Source organism: Pempheris klunzingeri, chromosome 19 (assembly GCF_042242105.1).
Source record: "Pempheris klunzingeri isolate RE-2024b chromosome 19, fPemKlu1.hap1, whole genome shotgun sequence".
Classification (NCBI taxonomy): domain Eukaryota; kingdom Metazoa; phylum Chordata; class Actinopteri; order Acropomatiformes; family Pempheridae; genus Pempheris; species Pempheris klunzingeri.
In genome coordinates this window covers 12,255,152-12,270,723 of record NC_092030.1, presented here as the reverse complement: position 1 = coordinate 12,270,723, position 15,572 = coordinate 12,255,152, and the positions used below count along the sequence as shown (strand labels likewise).

The 15,572-nt window shown below is 42.0% G+C and overlaps 1 protein-coding gene across 1 annotated transcript; it reads left to right on the top strand.

Annotated features, from left to right (window-relative positions):
• The first annotated feature begins 582 nt into the window (after positions 1-582).
• On the top strand, positions 583-10,980 carry zdhhc8a (zinc finger DHHC-type palmitoyltransferase 8a). The gene is made up of 10 exons (XM_070850927.1): positions 583-686; positions 7,002-7,123; positions 7,241-7,398; positions 7,895-8,067; positions 8,165-8,267; positions 8,468-8,559; positions 8,646-8,766; positions 8,866-8,980; positions 9,474-9,586; positions 9,691-10,980. Exons 1-10 carry the CDS (start codon positions 583-585, stop codon positions 10,978-10,980), a joined length of 2,391 nt encoding a protein of 796 aa, XP_070707028.1.
• The last annotated feature ends 4,592 nt before the right edge of the window (positions 10,981-15,572 follow it).

The following is a 15,572-nucleotide window of genomic DNA, read 5'->3' as shown; positions in this document are numbered from 1 at the left end:
AGCAGTTTTGAAGCACAGATCCATCTAGATATTAGTCCAGATGTCCGACAAATCTCCTCCAGATGTTTAAGTGGTCTGAATTAAAAGCTGGATATAAAGACAAAGTAAAGAGTCACCACCCAGAATGAGTTTTAGAGGCATCATTACCATCATCAGTCACTGCCAGAGCCATCAGATACAACATTATAAAAGACTGCTCAGTCTTTGTGCAGAGATAATACCACCACACTTAATGATCCTTTTTTAGTTTTTCAAGAAAACTAAGGTGTTCATTAGATCACGGCGGGGGTGTGAGCGTGGTGTAGTTTGGTGTAGTGCTGTTTCACCACGTCACTGCTGAGTGATGGCTCCACCTTTGGGATAAACCAGAGGAGCGTCTGCCGGGCCAGACAGGACGGGGCGCTGCTGCCGCTGGGGGCGTTCCGTTCTCCTCCTCCCGTCACTATGATCTTCCTCCTCCGGCGCTCTCAGGTTGGTGAGGGGCTCTGTCCGGAAAGACACGCCGACGAACGGGTCTCTGCGCGGTGGATCTGCCGCCGCTTTGCTTGGGAATGAGACTGTGATGAGCGCGGAGCGGACAGGATGCCCGCCAGCGGCGCCGACTCACTGAGAGCCAGCGCCTTCATCCCGGTGTGCACGGCCGCCTGCCTCCTGGTCGGCTCTACCTCCCTCTTCTTCGTCTTTACGTAAGTGCCACCCTGGAGATGAAAAGTTGGTGACAAGCACTGTTGGATTGCTCCATCCATCCATCCATCCATTCAGACATCCATCACTCTCCATCCAGCATGCAGCATGTATTCTTTCACTCAAACATGTCTTTTTGTTGTTTTGGTCAAAATGTTACTCCTTTAATTGTCATTAAACTGAATACTGACAGTTTTATTCCCATTTTTAGTTTTTGGTTAATCAAAAAAAAAAAAGAAAAAGCTGCTTAAACTACTATTTAAGAGCCCAAAAAACACAATTTCTTCCTCCTCCTCCTTCCTCTTCTTCCTCTCCTCCTCCTCCTCCTTCACTGACTTCACTCTGCTGGCAAGACCCAACAGGGGCGGCTAACATCTGACCTGGTTGGCTTACAGCGTGGGCTAGTCTGGGTGCCTGCCCGGTGCACCCTGAGGACTTGGAGTAAGCACAGTTTAATGGGGATAAGCCACCCACAATCAACATGTATCAACGTGTCATTGTGACCCACATGTGTCACAATTTTAGCTGGAGGAAATCAAATACGCGCTCTGCAAAAGCTCTTAAAACCTCACGGCGAGGTTTGTGTCAAGATCGGACGACCCGATTGAAAGTTTTAATACAGCGTTTGGTGAGATTGTTGAAATAGTTAATTTTAGCTTCCTGGTTTTGACCTATTTGTGAGGAAAGGCAGAACTAGTGGGAGGCTGAAACGATTCCACTCAAGGCAGTGCTGGCATGCAGGAAATGAAATGAATATAGGCTATTATTAAAAAAATTGAAATTAAGCACATAGGTTAATAATAGGTTAGTTCTGAGTATTGAGAAAAAAAAACACACCTTGTTTAGCACAGATATTAAAGTACCCTTCTTTTAATGTGAAAATCCATCTGATATCCACGGCTGACAGACAGAGTTAAGGCTCCCACCTCATCAGCTCTATGCCAGTTTCTACTGACCTTTGACCTCCGTAGCCATATCTGTCCTAGTTTTTCCTGTATTCTCCAGCTATGCACCGTTTCCACTGGAAGCTGACACCAGATTGGGAGTATGGGATTAGGATCCTCTTGCCCATGCCATGTTATCCCCCATCTGGGAAAAATGGTGTTTGGGATCTTTGAATTGACTATCAGCAGATACTTATCGTACCCTCTTAGAGGTGTAGATAACAGCAGAAATATGAGCCCTTGATGGATAGAAATCTGCAAAGAAACAACTGTTTTAAATGAAATTGTATTTATTCTTTATGCATGAGGTATATTTATACCACGACATGTGAGACGGATATCCAACACTTTTGAAGACCGTACAGATGTGGTTGTGGGAATCTGATCTATTGATTTATGTCGTTATATTGTATTTTTTATCGTACAAATTACTTAAATGAGTTTGACAGTTGAAATGATTTGAATCCATTCGGACTCTCTCCGTCATAAAGACGTAGAGACTGACACACACAGGCCAGGAATGGTAGAGAAAACCCTGATGGGCTCCATCTATACTCTGTGAGAGAAATAAAAAAAAATCAATGGGCTGCTGACATGATAGATTGAAGAGAGAGTACTTAATTGGGACTGCACTGCTAAACCAGCAAAACCAGGACACTGCAAATGGCTGGAAGAACAAAGTGATGAATCTGCTTCTAATGCGACAACGGCTGCCTATGAGCTAAAACGAGTTTCTAACCCCAAATGTTTTTTGATTATCACAGCAGAACAGAACTTAAAGGTTTTTGACAAAGTAGCCGAAAGCCTCATTGTCTGACTGACCAGCTGTGTAACATTGTGCTGTGACATCTGCAGTTTCACTTGACTTGCGTGTGTTTCAAGTACCATGCTAGCTTTTTTATTTTGTCTGTCCTTTATAATCTGGAAGTACATCCGGTAGACTTAAAGGCCACTCATATCTGCATTCAGCAAGGACATTGGACACATTTTCTTTCAGAGTGTTTTGTCGCCTGCCCGTTAAAATCAGTTTTTCTGGTATGAGCAATAACCTGTTTAACATCCTGTGTATCTGTCAAGCCAGCAGCTGCAGCTGGAGAGACTCCCTTCCTTCAAAAGCCGAGATAGACAGGTCCCAGCCCCGCCTTGGTAACACTGAGTCAAATGGACATAGCTTGTCATCTGCCATAACATCATCCTGGCTCTTACCCTGGTTACTCTGAATCATGGGAACATACATGAATGCCATCCAATCAGGCCTCATGTCCCTTTGTGTTTGTCACTTTCTATATTGATGAACGCTAACCCCTGCAGCCATGGTACATATAAAGTCATAGTGCTTTTAACATTCATTCACTTATCAGCGTGTGTGTGTGCATTAGTAGTGCAAGCATGTGCTGCTATCCCGTCTCTTGTTTCCACTGCAGGTTTGACAGAGTTGGAAAGCAACCTTTAAAATTAAGAGGGCTCTTTTCTCTTCCTTCGCCTGATAAAATTCATCAGTTGCCGGTTTCCTGCTTTTGTCCCTCTGACCGTGAACTGTTGTTTGGGTTAGCGCTTAACGTTTTGTGCATTGTTAAACTCAGGCAGGTCGCCGACGCCCAACAAAGACCACACATATCAGAAAGACCAAGAAAAGTGTCCTTTGTTAATTAAGTTATGTCTCACTCCGCCTGGACCGAATCTTGCTTATCTACTGAGTAAACTGTGTTCAGAATGCTGCAAGAACTGAAACTAGAAATGGCTGTATTTTCTGAGGAAAGTGTGCTTGCTTATGCTGAACACACCGCAGACAGATTAAAATGTCATAAAATGTAAATTCTTAGCATGCGAAGCATTGCAAGGGAATTTTTAGTTTAGCTAGAAACACTTACTGTGGCCATAAATGGCAATTATGATGCTAATATATATGTAGTATTTACAGGTGTTTACATGCACGGGTTAACAGTAGCACAGTGCTGTATTAGACTACTAGGATTATTTTAGGTAGGTGTGCCTAATAAACTGGCAACTGAATGCAAACATACTATGTATTCTTGCACATCTTCTGTACTGCTTTTAAGCTTAAAGTGCTTTACTTGTATGCATCAAAAGACCTAAAGTCCAACCACTGACGCATATCATTTTTAATTCCTTGAAAAGTTTTACAAAGCCACAATCCTAAATTGTCTTCATCTTTATTGGCTGGCAGTCAAAAGAGGACTGATGAAATGGAAATTGTGTAGAAGACACAAGTCATCGGTCACGTTGAACCCGCAGATCTGTGAACACATGCTATGTGGAGATTTATTCTCCAGTCTGTGGGAATTTATTCACTCTCCAGTTGTTTCCTGCACTGGTGTGGTGTCTAGAAATCTGACAGATTACACGCTGACGGTGATGTCATTCATGTAACTGTGACAGTATTTCACTAAAGGAGACCTGGCTGCCAGCAGTAGTGAACTTGCCGCTTGAACAACTGCACGGCGTCTGCTGTTCCACTGACCCACTGCAGGGATGAGGGCGGCGTGCAAATTGCAGAGCAGCTTACTGTTCTGTGTGATTTAATACAGCTCTGCCGGGGCTGCTTCATTAGGTGGAGCTTGTCTTTGCCACTCCGCACTGTAATGAACTGTCTCTCCCTACGGTCCAGATGGTCTCAGACCGATGATGGGGGCTCGCCATCCATGCAGGGACGTCCACACTGTAATTTAGTCCGCAAGAAATCAGTCAGGCTCCCAATTCAACTTGTGTCTTTCATCTGCTGGGCCATAATTGATGGAACATGCTTTGTTTTGTCATATTAAGCTAATTTGGCAAATGTCAAAAAAATGGATTAAGCATCCGTTCATCCATCATTTCCATCTACTCTGGGTGATAATTTAAGAGTAAACTAGAACAAATAGTGCAAATCATATTACTTAGCTCAGTCCTGTTTTAATGGGCTTCACTGAACTTCACTTTTTTTGTAGAATGGTGAAGTTACACAGCTTAATGTAACTCATCAGATATAATGGGGGGGTCATATTATGCTCCTTAATCTTTTTGTCACATATTCACGACTTTTAAAGGTGCACGTAATTTCAATATGCAAAATGCGTTCAAATCTACAAAGAAAGTCTGTTCCTCTTTCCGTTTGTCCTCGTCATCTGTTGTAAGAGTGAGTCTTCTGCAGGTACTGCTGGTGAAATAATTGGATTTGTCTCATGGTATGCAGTGTATAGATGCGTGTTGTGTGATATATGGCGAGCCTTGACGATATGCTATGTGTGTTTAGCATCTAATGTGAGGAATACACAATGCCCTGGACTGAAATGGACTGTAATCCAGAGTTCATAATCCAGGGATTACCGGGTTTGCAGCTGGCATGGCATCAGCAGGCGTTCCTCTCTTGAGGGGGAACCCCTCCCCCACAGTCTAAAACCAGATGGGGGGGTTTTAGGATTGGAGCTGCATTGGGATGAAGCGCATAATTGAGGCAGATGACTCTTAATTTTGTCTGTGTTTTCACTTTCACAAGACTTTGTGTTAATCGCTTATATGGGTGCACAGTTTATTTGCCGGAGTCGTATCTGGAAAAAAATGTAAACAGAAAACCAACAGTTTGACACATTTTCTGGTCCTGTCGCTTGTTGTTCTGGCTATGTGATGTCCATTCAACAGTCCTAGAAGGTGCATGATCATTATATTTCTCTAACTATATCGTAAATACTATACTATATACCTAAAACTGTAACGTTTGGCTTCCAATGGAAAATTCCCATGCAGTATATATGTAGGTTAAACATGTGATGTTCAATCAAACACTGTTAATATAATCCAGTGAATCTTTTCCTCTCTGTCTACCACTGTAACCTGATTACACTGCCCCTCCTTCTAATCTCACACAGTAGAGATATAATCATACTCACATTCAGTATAATTCAGCACACACACACACACACACACAAACTGAGTCGGTGTACACACACACACGCAGATTCTATACTGGTTAAAAACCTTGCCGGACTCTCAGCCCAATACTGTGAGAAAAAATGAAATAATAGTTACAGATTGAATCACATTTTCAACAATTTATACGATTCAAAGCATTTTGATTCCACCAGTTTGAATTTATCTTCTTTTGCCTTCTTGCTCCTTGACACATTTGCTTTAACTGGACAGCTTTAATTCTGACTTCATATCATGGTCACTGCAATGATAATGTGTCAACTTTACTCACCTGAATTATTTCTATTCAATTTTTGTCCATCATGTCCCTAGGGCTGCAGCAAATGTTTATTTTCACTCATGATTCATTTTCTGATTACTTCCTCAATTAATAGATTATTTGTCTGTTCTATGGTCCGAAAAATAACAAAAATTGCTGAATGAACCTAAGCTGACATCTTGAAAAATTTTATTTTGTCCGTCCAACAGTCAAAAATCCAAAGATATTTGGTGTGCAATGTTAAAAAACAGAGAAAAGCAGCAAGTCCTAACATTTCAGGTGCTGGGACTTTTGCTTTGTTTATTTCCATTTAATTTCTAATCGACTGACTTGTTAGTTAATCGTTTCAGCTCTACAGTGCACGAACCTGATCATTCTGTACCATCATAATCAAAAGGCTTGAAAGGCTTTTTGCTTGCTACAACACATAAGTAATGTTTACCAGAGTGTAGACATAAACCACCAGGCGACACCAGAATCTTCACTGATTCTGTCTTTTGTCATTTTTGCTAAATTTAAAATTTGTATCGTATTGCATTATGAATTAAGTCAAGGACAAATTCCAGATAACTGCAAGGTTCTCAGATGTGAGGATCTGCATCTTTTGCCTGCTTTATATATAACTGAATATATTTGGGCCAGGGGTTTGTCAGATCAAACAAGCAAATTTGACAACAACACATTGGGATTGAGGAACTTGTGATGGACACCTTTTACTATTTTTCTGACATATAAACTAAACGATTAATTGAGAAAAGAATCAAATTAATAGATAATGCCAATAATGGTTAGTGACGGGCCTTTAAGTGTCCGGACCTGCTGTAGTGTGTAACACAGATGCAGTAAGTATCTTGCCTTTACTGCAGGGTGCAGAAACTCATTGCTCACTTAATCCCTTGTTGTGGGCACTGGTGAACACACACTAATACATGCTTATCTTTCACTGTAAACAATTACTTCTGGGATCCACTGCTCCCATCAGAATAAATGGGATGAAGATTATCCCGTAAAATCTTTGTTGTAGCCCTGATTTGTGTTAACCTCAACCTCAAAGGGATGGATACTTGCTGGGCTCAAAAACATTGTAAACCCCTCGGTTTACAACATGAATTATGCTTTGCATGAACACTCAATGACAAGTACAGGAAATAGTTTCTTTTTTTTTCCTCCTGTGTTTGTACATTCAGATGCCCGTGGCTGGCTGTGACCATCTGCCCTGCTGTGCCACCATGCTGTGCCATCCTCTTCCTTTTTGTGCTGGCCAACTTCACCATGGCAACCTTTATGGATGCTGGTGTGCTCCCAATGGGTTGGTAATCAAAGTGGTGTTATGTTTAAAGTAGGAGAGATCCCCTCTTTTTTTTTTTTTTTTTTTTTTGAAATGTGTGGAAGTGTTACTTTAGCAGTGTCATATTTTGCTTTCCAGCAAACGAGGACGAGGACAAGGATGATGAGTTCCGCGCTCCGCTGTATAAGAACGTGGATGTGAAGGGCGTCCAAGTGCGGATGAAGTGGTGTGCTTCGTGTCATTTCTACAGACCTCCACGCTGTTCCCACTGCAGCGTATGTGATCACTGTGTGGAGGTGAGTGCACGGACAGATTCAGAGACACAGCAGTAAGTTAAAAAAAAAAAAACATACAGGAGTGGGTGACCACAAATGTGTGGGAATTTAAATGGGGAAAAGTGAGTGGAAAGGGTAGGAACATAGTACACATGGACGAGCAGATCAGGGGAGAAAAGTGAGTAGTGCTTATGAGAGTGTAGCAGTGTGTGTGGGGAAAGTCAATAAAGGGGATTTCTGCAGAGTGAATGATGGACAGAGTGTGATTGAGGGAGAGAGAGATCTCATTAATCAGGTTAATCCTATTCTCAGATCCTTTGTAGTCTCAGTAGAAAAGCAATTTGAAAAAGGGTTCAGACAGCCTGTATTAAACAGTGTGTTTAGAAAGCACAGTGGAGTTTTCAATGAATTCCTGATTTTCAGTGCTGCAGCTTTTTCCATATAGACTCTGAAATGCATGTGCTTTTTTTTGGCTCTGGTTAAGTAGATTTTACTTTTCCTCCATTCTCCTCTTCAGGACTTTGACCACCACTGTCCCTGGGTGAACAACTGCATCGGCAGGAGAAACTACCGCTACTTCTTTCTGTTCCTGTTGTCACTGACAGTTCACATGATCGGCGTCTTCACCTTCGGCCTCATATACGTCCTGCACCACATGGACGAATTATGGAAGCTGCATTGCACTGTCACGTATCCTTACGCGTACCTGATATGTGTGCGCTCGTCTATCTGTGCATTTATTTGCGTAAATGCGATGTGAGGCAGTTTTCCTTAACAGTATGTGCAGTTTGGTGGTGATCAGTATATCGGGGCTGTTTCTAATCCCAGTCCTGGGCCTCACTGGATTCCACTTGTACCTGGTGTCAAGAGGGCGCACCACCAATGAACAAGTCAGTTTAATTTTCCAAATATTAAACTACTGTCGAGCGCAGTGGACATGTTGTCAGTATGTAAATAAAGTAACCTTTAGGGCTCAACAACGGTGCTATTTTGATTTATTATTTATCATAAATGAAAATATGATTTTTTTAGGTCTGAAAAAAAAAAGAAATTAATCTAGATGTATTTGAATCTTTTCATGATCCATCAGGTAACAGGGAAGTTTCAAGGAGGAGTAAATCCTTTCACACGAGGTTGTTGTAACAACCTAGAATATCTGGTTTGCAGTCCCATCTCTCCAAAGTAAGAGCCATTTCTTTAACTTAATCTTCCCTTTCAGAAAGCCTTATAGCTCACCGGCTGACACACTGTATTTCATGTGACACCAGGTACACAGCGAGACCCTGTAAGAAAACAGTGATCCACGTGCAGCCTCCGTTCCTGAGGCCTGAGATTGACAGACACATGCTGGCGAAAGTCAGGGACAATGGGATACACAGTCAAAATAAAGTATTCATGAACAAATTGCATTCCAACTTCACATCACACAGGATTATAACCTCAGTTGTCAAGAGAATAGATCTCTCATGGTTTTTTTTCTCCTGCCAGCGAACCTCAGCCGGAGCTGTCGAGCTGTCAGACATCAAACAACAGAAAACTCCACCACCTCTGCCACCAAAACCAGACCATGGCCTGCTGAAAAGCCAAGTAGCTGCCATGGACGGTACTCTAGGATGACATATATATATATATGTACACTGTGATAACCAGACACAGCAGTGAAGCACCATTCTTACAGCATAGTACTTAGAAAGTGACAAAGACACTAAAACAATAATACATCCAATTTTAGAATTCTGAGTCAGTTAAAGGACGTGTCTGTTGAGGCTCAACATTCCTCCCATTTGAGTATTGTGTGCTAAACGCTAAAGTGCCCAGTTGCATTAGGAAATTATTTAGCCATTACATTAAAAAAACTAGATGTATATGTATCTTAAAAGTCTAAGTATGTGACTTGCTTGTTAAACATTTACTTCTTCAGTAGTACCAATAAGCAGGCTGAGGAAGTTATAAAGTATTGAGAGGTGAACTAACTAATGTTGGTTTTGAAAGACAAATATGGGATATTGCCAGCCTTCAAAACTTTCCTTCATGATGTAATTGCTGAGCTGTTTTCTTTATCCTATAATTGATCCCAAAGTGTTTTCTTTCTCCAGAGATGGGACACCATACCAAATCCATTATCCCTGTATCCATTCCCACTGTGCCGCAGCTGCGGCCTGTCCTAGAAGCCATATCCAGAGGATCGTCACCCATTCCTCCAGAGCAGGTACTTTTCCAATATTAATTTGTGATATTGTGATCCTCAGTATCCAAGTCCTGCTCTCGGTCTTTGTCTAACACACAATGCTGTCTGGTTTTTGTTCTGTTTAGCTGCTGAAGACAGAGCAGCAAGGGAACAACAGAAATCCTGACTTCCACTCGGAGTCTAAAGGAAGCCCTGCGAGAGGCAACCAGCAGGCTGGCCTGCCTGTCCAGACCAGCTCTATCTCCAGCTCGCTGCAGCTAAACTCTCTGACACTCAACTCCCGCTCTCTCACCCTCAAACACAGCAACCGCCATGGAAACAAATCCCAGCTACCTCCCATGCATGGTGACGGTTTGGAATCCAGCCCTTCACCGGGTGTGTTCACCTCCCCCAGCCTGCTGGCCAACCACAACAGCAGCCTCTCCTATGATAACCTCATCACCCCTGCAGACCCTCAGTTCCTGGCTCAGAGAGGGGCTCCTCCGGTCGGCTATCACCCTCACTTTATGGCTCTGGGAACAGATGGGACTGTGGTTCAGCGGCCCCCTCCTCATGCCTATAGCCCCGTGTTTATGGGTATCACCAGACAGTCTCCTCAGCCTCGAGACCTCTCGCCTTCTTTGCAGGGTCTCTCCTCAAGGGATCCCTCCCCTTCCTTCCAAGGTTTCATTCAAAGAGACCCTTCTCCGTCTTTTCAAGGGCTGATGGCCAGAGACCTGGCATCCCAAAGCATAACATCCCGAGACATCCCCCCTCCAAGTATGGCGATGCGAGATATGACCTCTCAAAGTCTTCGAGATAGCCTTCGTGATCTCAGTCCACAGGGCTTAACACCTCAGAAGTCTGCCGCCGCACGCTATGACAACTTTTCAAAAACCATCATGGCCTCTATCCACGAGAGACGGGAGATGGAGGAGAGGGAGAGGATGCTACGTCTCCAAGCCAGATCCCAGGCCCTCTATGGCCCAGATGTGGGGATCTATGACATCCCCAGCAGGAGGAGCCTACCACCAGACAACATCCGACCTCTGGGCTCCCGTGGACCAACTCCTCCGGCTTACGGCTCCAGGGAGTTTCTGATGAGTACGGGCATCCTCGGTTATGGCTTGAGGACCTCACCTCTCTCCAGCTCCTCCACGTCGTCTCTGACTCGAGGCCCAAAAACATCCAGCTCTCCTCTGCAGAGCAGCAGCAGCAGCAGCCTACAAAGCAAGGGCAGGTCCTCATCTCCGGCTTACTGCCCTCCTGACAGACAGACTCAACCCCTCCCTTCCTCTACATCCACTCTGCCCCGCTTGCCCACCTGCTCCACTTCCTCCACACCCTCATATGCCTCCTATGCCACCGCAAAACGATCCTCTCTCACATACTCCTCTGAGGGGAAGGACTCAGTCACCCTGGGAGCCCTGAAATAAAAAAAAAAAAACATACTTCATGTTTCTATTGGCGTGAATGAATCATCTATGCAGTGTTAGTCTCAGTCTTCACAGCTCCAAAATACTTTGTAAATAAGAGGCCATGTGGGACTTTCCTGTGTGGGAGGGTGTATGAGAAACAAATACACAGTGAAGTATGAACTTAGAAATATTCATGCTAAGTGATGTAAGTTTGACCAAATCTGAAAACTGGTGAATCTCAGGATAGTTGTGCCTCCTCTTATGAACAGAGCGAGCTCTATAAACTCAGTCAAAGCAGAAGGGCTATGTGAAGAATACAGATTAATTTATTATCTGTTTGTATGTGTTTTGATATTGCTTTTGTGAAACAGTGTAATACCATATCATCTTATTTGTCTCCTGCAAAATACCCAATTTAGTAGAATTTTGTAGTTGTTTATATGAATAAACTTATTTTGTAATTTTCATTACCGTTTTTATGTCATTTTCTCATGTGAATGGCTGTCAGTGAAGGCAGCTGTGCAGACCTACGGAAAAGGTCATGAAACTGTGAATGAGCCTTTACGTATTCAAAGCACCTGCCTCTCTAAGCAGCGAAAGGAAAATTGCATTTTACAGTTGGCCATCAATCTTGCTTCAAAGTCTTGATCTGAAGATAATTTCAGCTTGTAACAGATGAGATGCCTTATGGTGATACTTCGATGTGTTCATTCATTTCCATTTAAAAATTGCTACAATGCATAAATGCATACATCTTTATCGAAGTGATGGTAGATCTGCTGGAAAAATTAATTTGTGACATGCCACGGGGAGTTTAATGAAATATTACACAGGTGGAATGATTCACTGGTTCTGTTTGTGCATGGCACCCTCTAGTGATCAGTTTCAGAAGTGGGTGTGATGTCAGTTAGGCAGTCAGATCCAGCAGATGATGCTATTGAGTGTAAAAATGCCAGAAAATAAGCATGCCGTCTATGTCAAGGATTACAAGTAATGGATTAGACCAGAGGAGGCTCTATGGTGTGCCTTATATTCAGAAAGGTTTATTTTACACAGCAGTTTATTAACACTTCAGGTAGTTCACATTGAAATAACAAGAAGAAAATCAAGAATAATATAAATACTTCACCAGACAGAAATCTAATTCTCTAATTCAGAGAAAAAAAGCATCTGTCAGAGTTGATTTTTCATGTTTCACAGGAGTCGGATGAGGAATCCAATGACAGATGTTGCACTTCACCTTTTCAGACAGCTTTAAAAGTCTTCTGCTCTGACTGGCCTTCAGTCTCAAGACAAGCTCAGAAGTCATCCAGTCTTTGTGACAGAAAATGACAGGAACTTTTATTACATTGAGCCATGATCGACAATCACATTTTTTTTTTGTTTAGGCAATAAATGACAAGACTTGACACTTTGAGGTTGGAGCTTTTCATTTGAGTTATTGTTGCACTTGACCTTATAACAGGTGGAAGTGCAGATATGACAACAGGGAAGCTTGAAAGCCCTGACTGATTTAAACTGTTGGCAGGAATTTACAACATAGCAAAATAACTGACAGATATCTCCCCAGACCGGTAAATTCATTGGGATGTAAAAATGACTCACTCATACAGGCTTAGTTAAAGACCTGACAACAACAAAAGATGTGGAGCATGAACAAAATAAGCCCCTCAGCTGGAGTGCCAGAGAGCAACAAGCAAAGTGTAAACAACATTGTTCTGTAGTCAGAGTAGTTGTTCATGGCAAAAATGTCTAACAAGACTGCAGATTATATTCTTTTTATTCACTTGAGATTGCGTAAACGATAGAAGGAATGAGAGAGGAGAGAGATGGAGAGAGGAGAGAGATGACAACAATTTCAAGGTTTTCAAGGCATCATTAGAACCCAAGAGGGATATAAACAAGCCGCAATTTATGAGTCACTGACATCCTCTCCTCAAGCATCTGCAAACCACTGCACAACAAACTTTTTAAAAATGTCTTATTTTTTATTTTTCAGGCCTCAGCCCTCACTAAAGCTGTGTTTTTCTCCTCCCAAAAAGGTTCTCTTACAAAATGGTCCCCAAAGTGGATAAATCTGATAAATCCTGGTGTGTTGCAGAGTGTTACTAAGATGATCAAGTTTAAAAATGCATCTTTTCAGTCCTCCGTCCACACCAAAAGAGTGTTTTTCTCAGCCAAATATTGAGGGCTATTAATAGCCGAAGTGTTTTTGTGCATGCAGGAAATACTGAACTTTTGTAAAGTGAGATCTGACGGATGTGTGGCTATAAAGTTATAGAAGACCCTTCTGTTGCCCCAAACCTTTTCTGTGACAGATTGTTTGAAAGGAATAAAGTAATAGAATGCAGTACAATCATTATTTGCAATATATTTCCCAACACTTATGCTACTTTATTAGGGCCCGAGCACCAAGTGGTGCGAGGACCCTGTTGAAATGTAAGGAAATGCATCCCAAATAAAAAGCCTAAACATACACAAAAACTCATGAAACTTTGCACACACATCAGTCGTGGTGAAAAATTACATATTTTATGGGTCTTGCAAATGGGCATGGCAAAATGGCTCCATAGCGCCCCCTAATTTCTACTATTTTGCTTACCATGCCCACTGCAAAGGAGGTGATGTGTGGGTGACCCTGATGAAGATCACTGAGCCAGTAATGTACACATATGATGAATACAAAAAAGAGCTTGCTGGATCAGGCATCCAGGAGCGCTGTACTCCCATGACGACAAGGAGACTCATGCATGTGCAGCTGCCATCTGACCAGGCTGCAGGACTTTATCCTGGTTCATATGTCCACTCCACATTTTCTGGATATTTATCGTAGCCAATCTAAGAAATGTGTACAAGGAAAGGTGATAGTAATGAATGGTAAATGTTACCATATTTATGGTAAAAGCAGTCTCAAAGGTACAATGTAGGTCAAGTGAACTGGTTTACAATGAGTGGTAGAAGAATAATAGCTTTATATATAGTAGCAACATACTTCATTGAATTATTCTTTCCATTACATACATCACATCTCTATTTACATACATCAATGGAGTCTCAGAAAGTTGTGTGATAATGTGCAGACTATGGACATTGTATTAATATATGTGGTCAGTTTTACATAATTATGTAATTATACATAATTACATATAAATATGTATATGTAATTATATGTCAGTATAATATTTACATTTATAACAGTTTTACTGTTGGATGCATTGGTGGTTTCATTGTGGAACAAAAGTACCAGATTACTGTTGTAATAAACACTGATGGTTCTAATGTTCTCTGTGTTTGCACTAGAACCTCATTGACCCTCGCAGCTGTTTCAGAGGGGGAAAGAGGAAACAGGTGAGCTCACAGACACTCTGCAGCAGCAGGAGAGTTAAAGCGCAGACTTAGTGTAACGTTAATTAAAGTCCTGTTTCATTAGTCTGCAGTGAGTTTGCTGCTAATGTCTGGACTACAGGGTCAATAATCAATGATCAGTTTAACCATGTGGCTCATCAGTGGCTAACACACTGGCTAGTGTTAGCATGTAGCATTAGCATGTGGCCTGTTTGTAACTGGATGTTCTTCAGGAGCAGATCAGGCAGCAGTGACGTTGCTCCCTGTGGTGTCACCTGGAGCTCAGGTGTGTCTGCTCTGCTGAGCCCTTTGAGGCAAAAATCATCACTTGGTGCCATGAAGGCATCACGGTGGGAGCTTGTTGCAGTTAAGGGACAAAGTTTGTTTCCTGCTTTTTCTGTAAAGTTTCCTGCCGAACAAAGTGGAGTTTTGCTCTAATGAAACTTCACTCTCTTAAATTAGCTTAAAGACCAAAAGCTATTAATACATCAGTGGTTTATTGTGGCTGAGATCAGGTGGTGAACCACAGAAAGTTTAACCAGCAGCTTTGAAGTGAGAAATCACAAACTTTATTGTCACATTTAGTCTGTGATGTTTGCAGGTGAACTTAATCATCAAATAATGTCATTTATTTCCTTTTTCACCGTTGCAGGTGGCAGCTCCTGAGTCTGGGCTGAAGAACCTGTGTGACACGAACAGCTTGTGGTAAAAACGCTCAACTTTACCTAGAACATCAGATGAATGTGTTTAGACATGAAATGTGAGCTTTTATTTTCATCCACATCAAACTCTGGTTTCTTCCTGAACTACTTGTTGTTCCATTTTTCTAATATGATGATTTACAGGTAGAAAACAATTCTATAATAATGCCACTAAATGTTGGAATAAACATTGAAGATTTGTGCATTCTTGCAGTAGATAATTCTACTGTTTATAAAGGGAGAATCTAAAATAAAAGTACCCAGGTGTCTGGTGGGAAGAGTTGAGGAATTAGTAAATATGAACACAGGATGTCGTCATGTCAAACTTTATTTAAAATGAAGAGAACAATTTCAACCTTCTGTCTGGTCACTCTTTGATAAAAGTTGTGCTGTTTTTGTGTTTTCCCAGGATGCAGCAGGAGGACCTGAATCAGCCATGGATCCAAACAGAAGGTCCTGTGGAAATGTAGCAGACTGTAGTTACCTTTGTCTCACAGGAGGCGCCCATTAGCAGCAAAGTCTTGATGCATTCAACATATGATTGTCTCCTCTGCAGCATCATGT

Bases quoted from the DNA above. Each gene is read 5' to 3' on its own strand.
- zdhhc8a (XM_070850927.1), top strand. From the start codon at position 583: ATGCCCGCCAGCGGCGCCGACTCACTGAGAGCCAGCGCCTTCATCCCG. The intron at 8,068-8,164 runs GTATCCTTACGC...CAGTATGTGCAG, and splicing joins AAGCTGCATTGCACTGTCAC to TTTGGTGGTGATCAGTATAT. The intron at 8,268-8,467 runs GTCAGTTTAATT...ATGATCCATCAG, and splicing joins GGCGCACCACCAATGAACAA to GTAACAGGGAAGTTTCAAGG.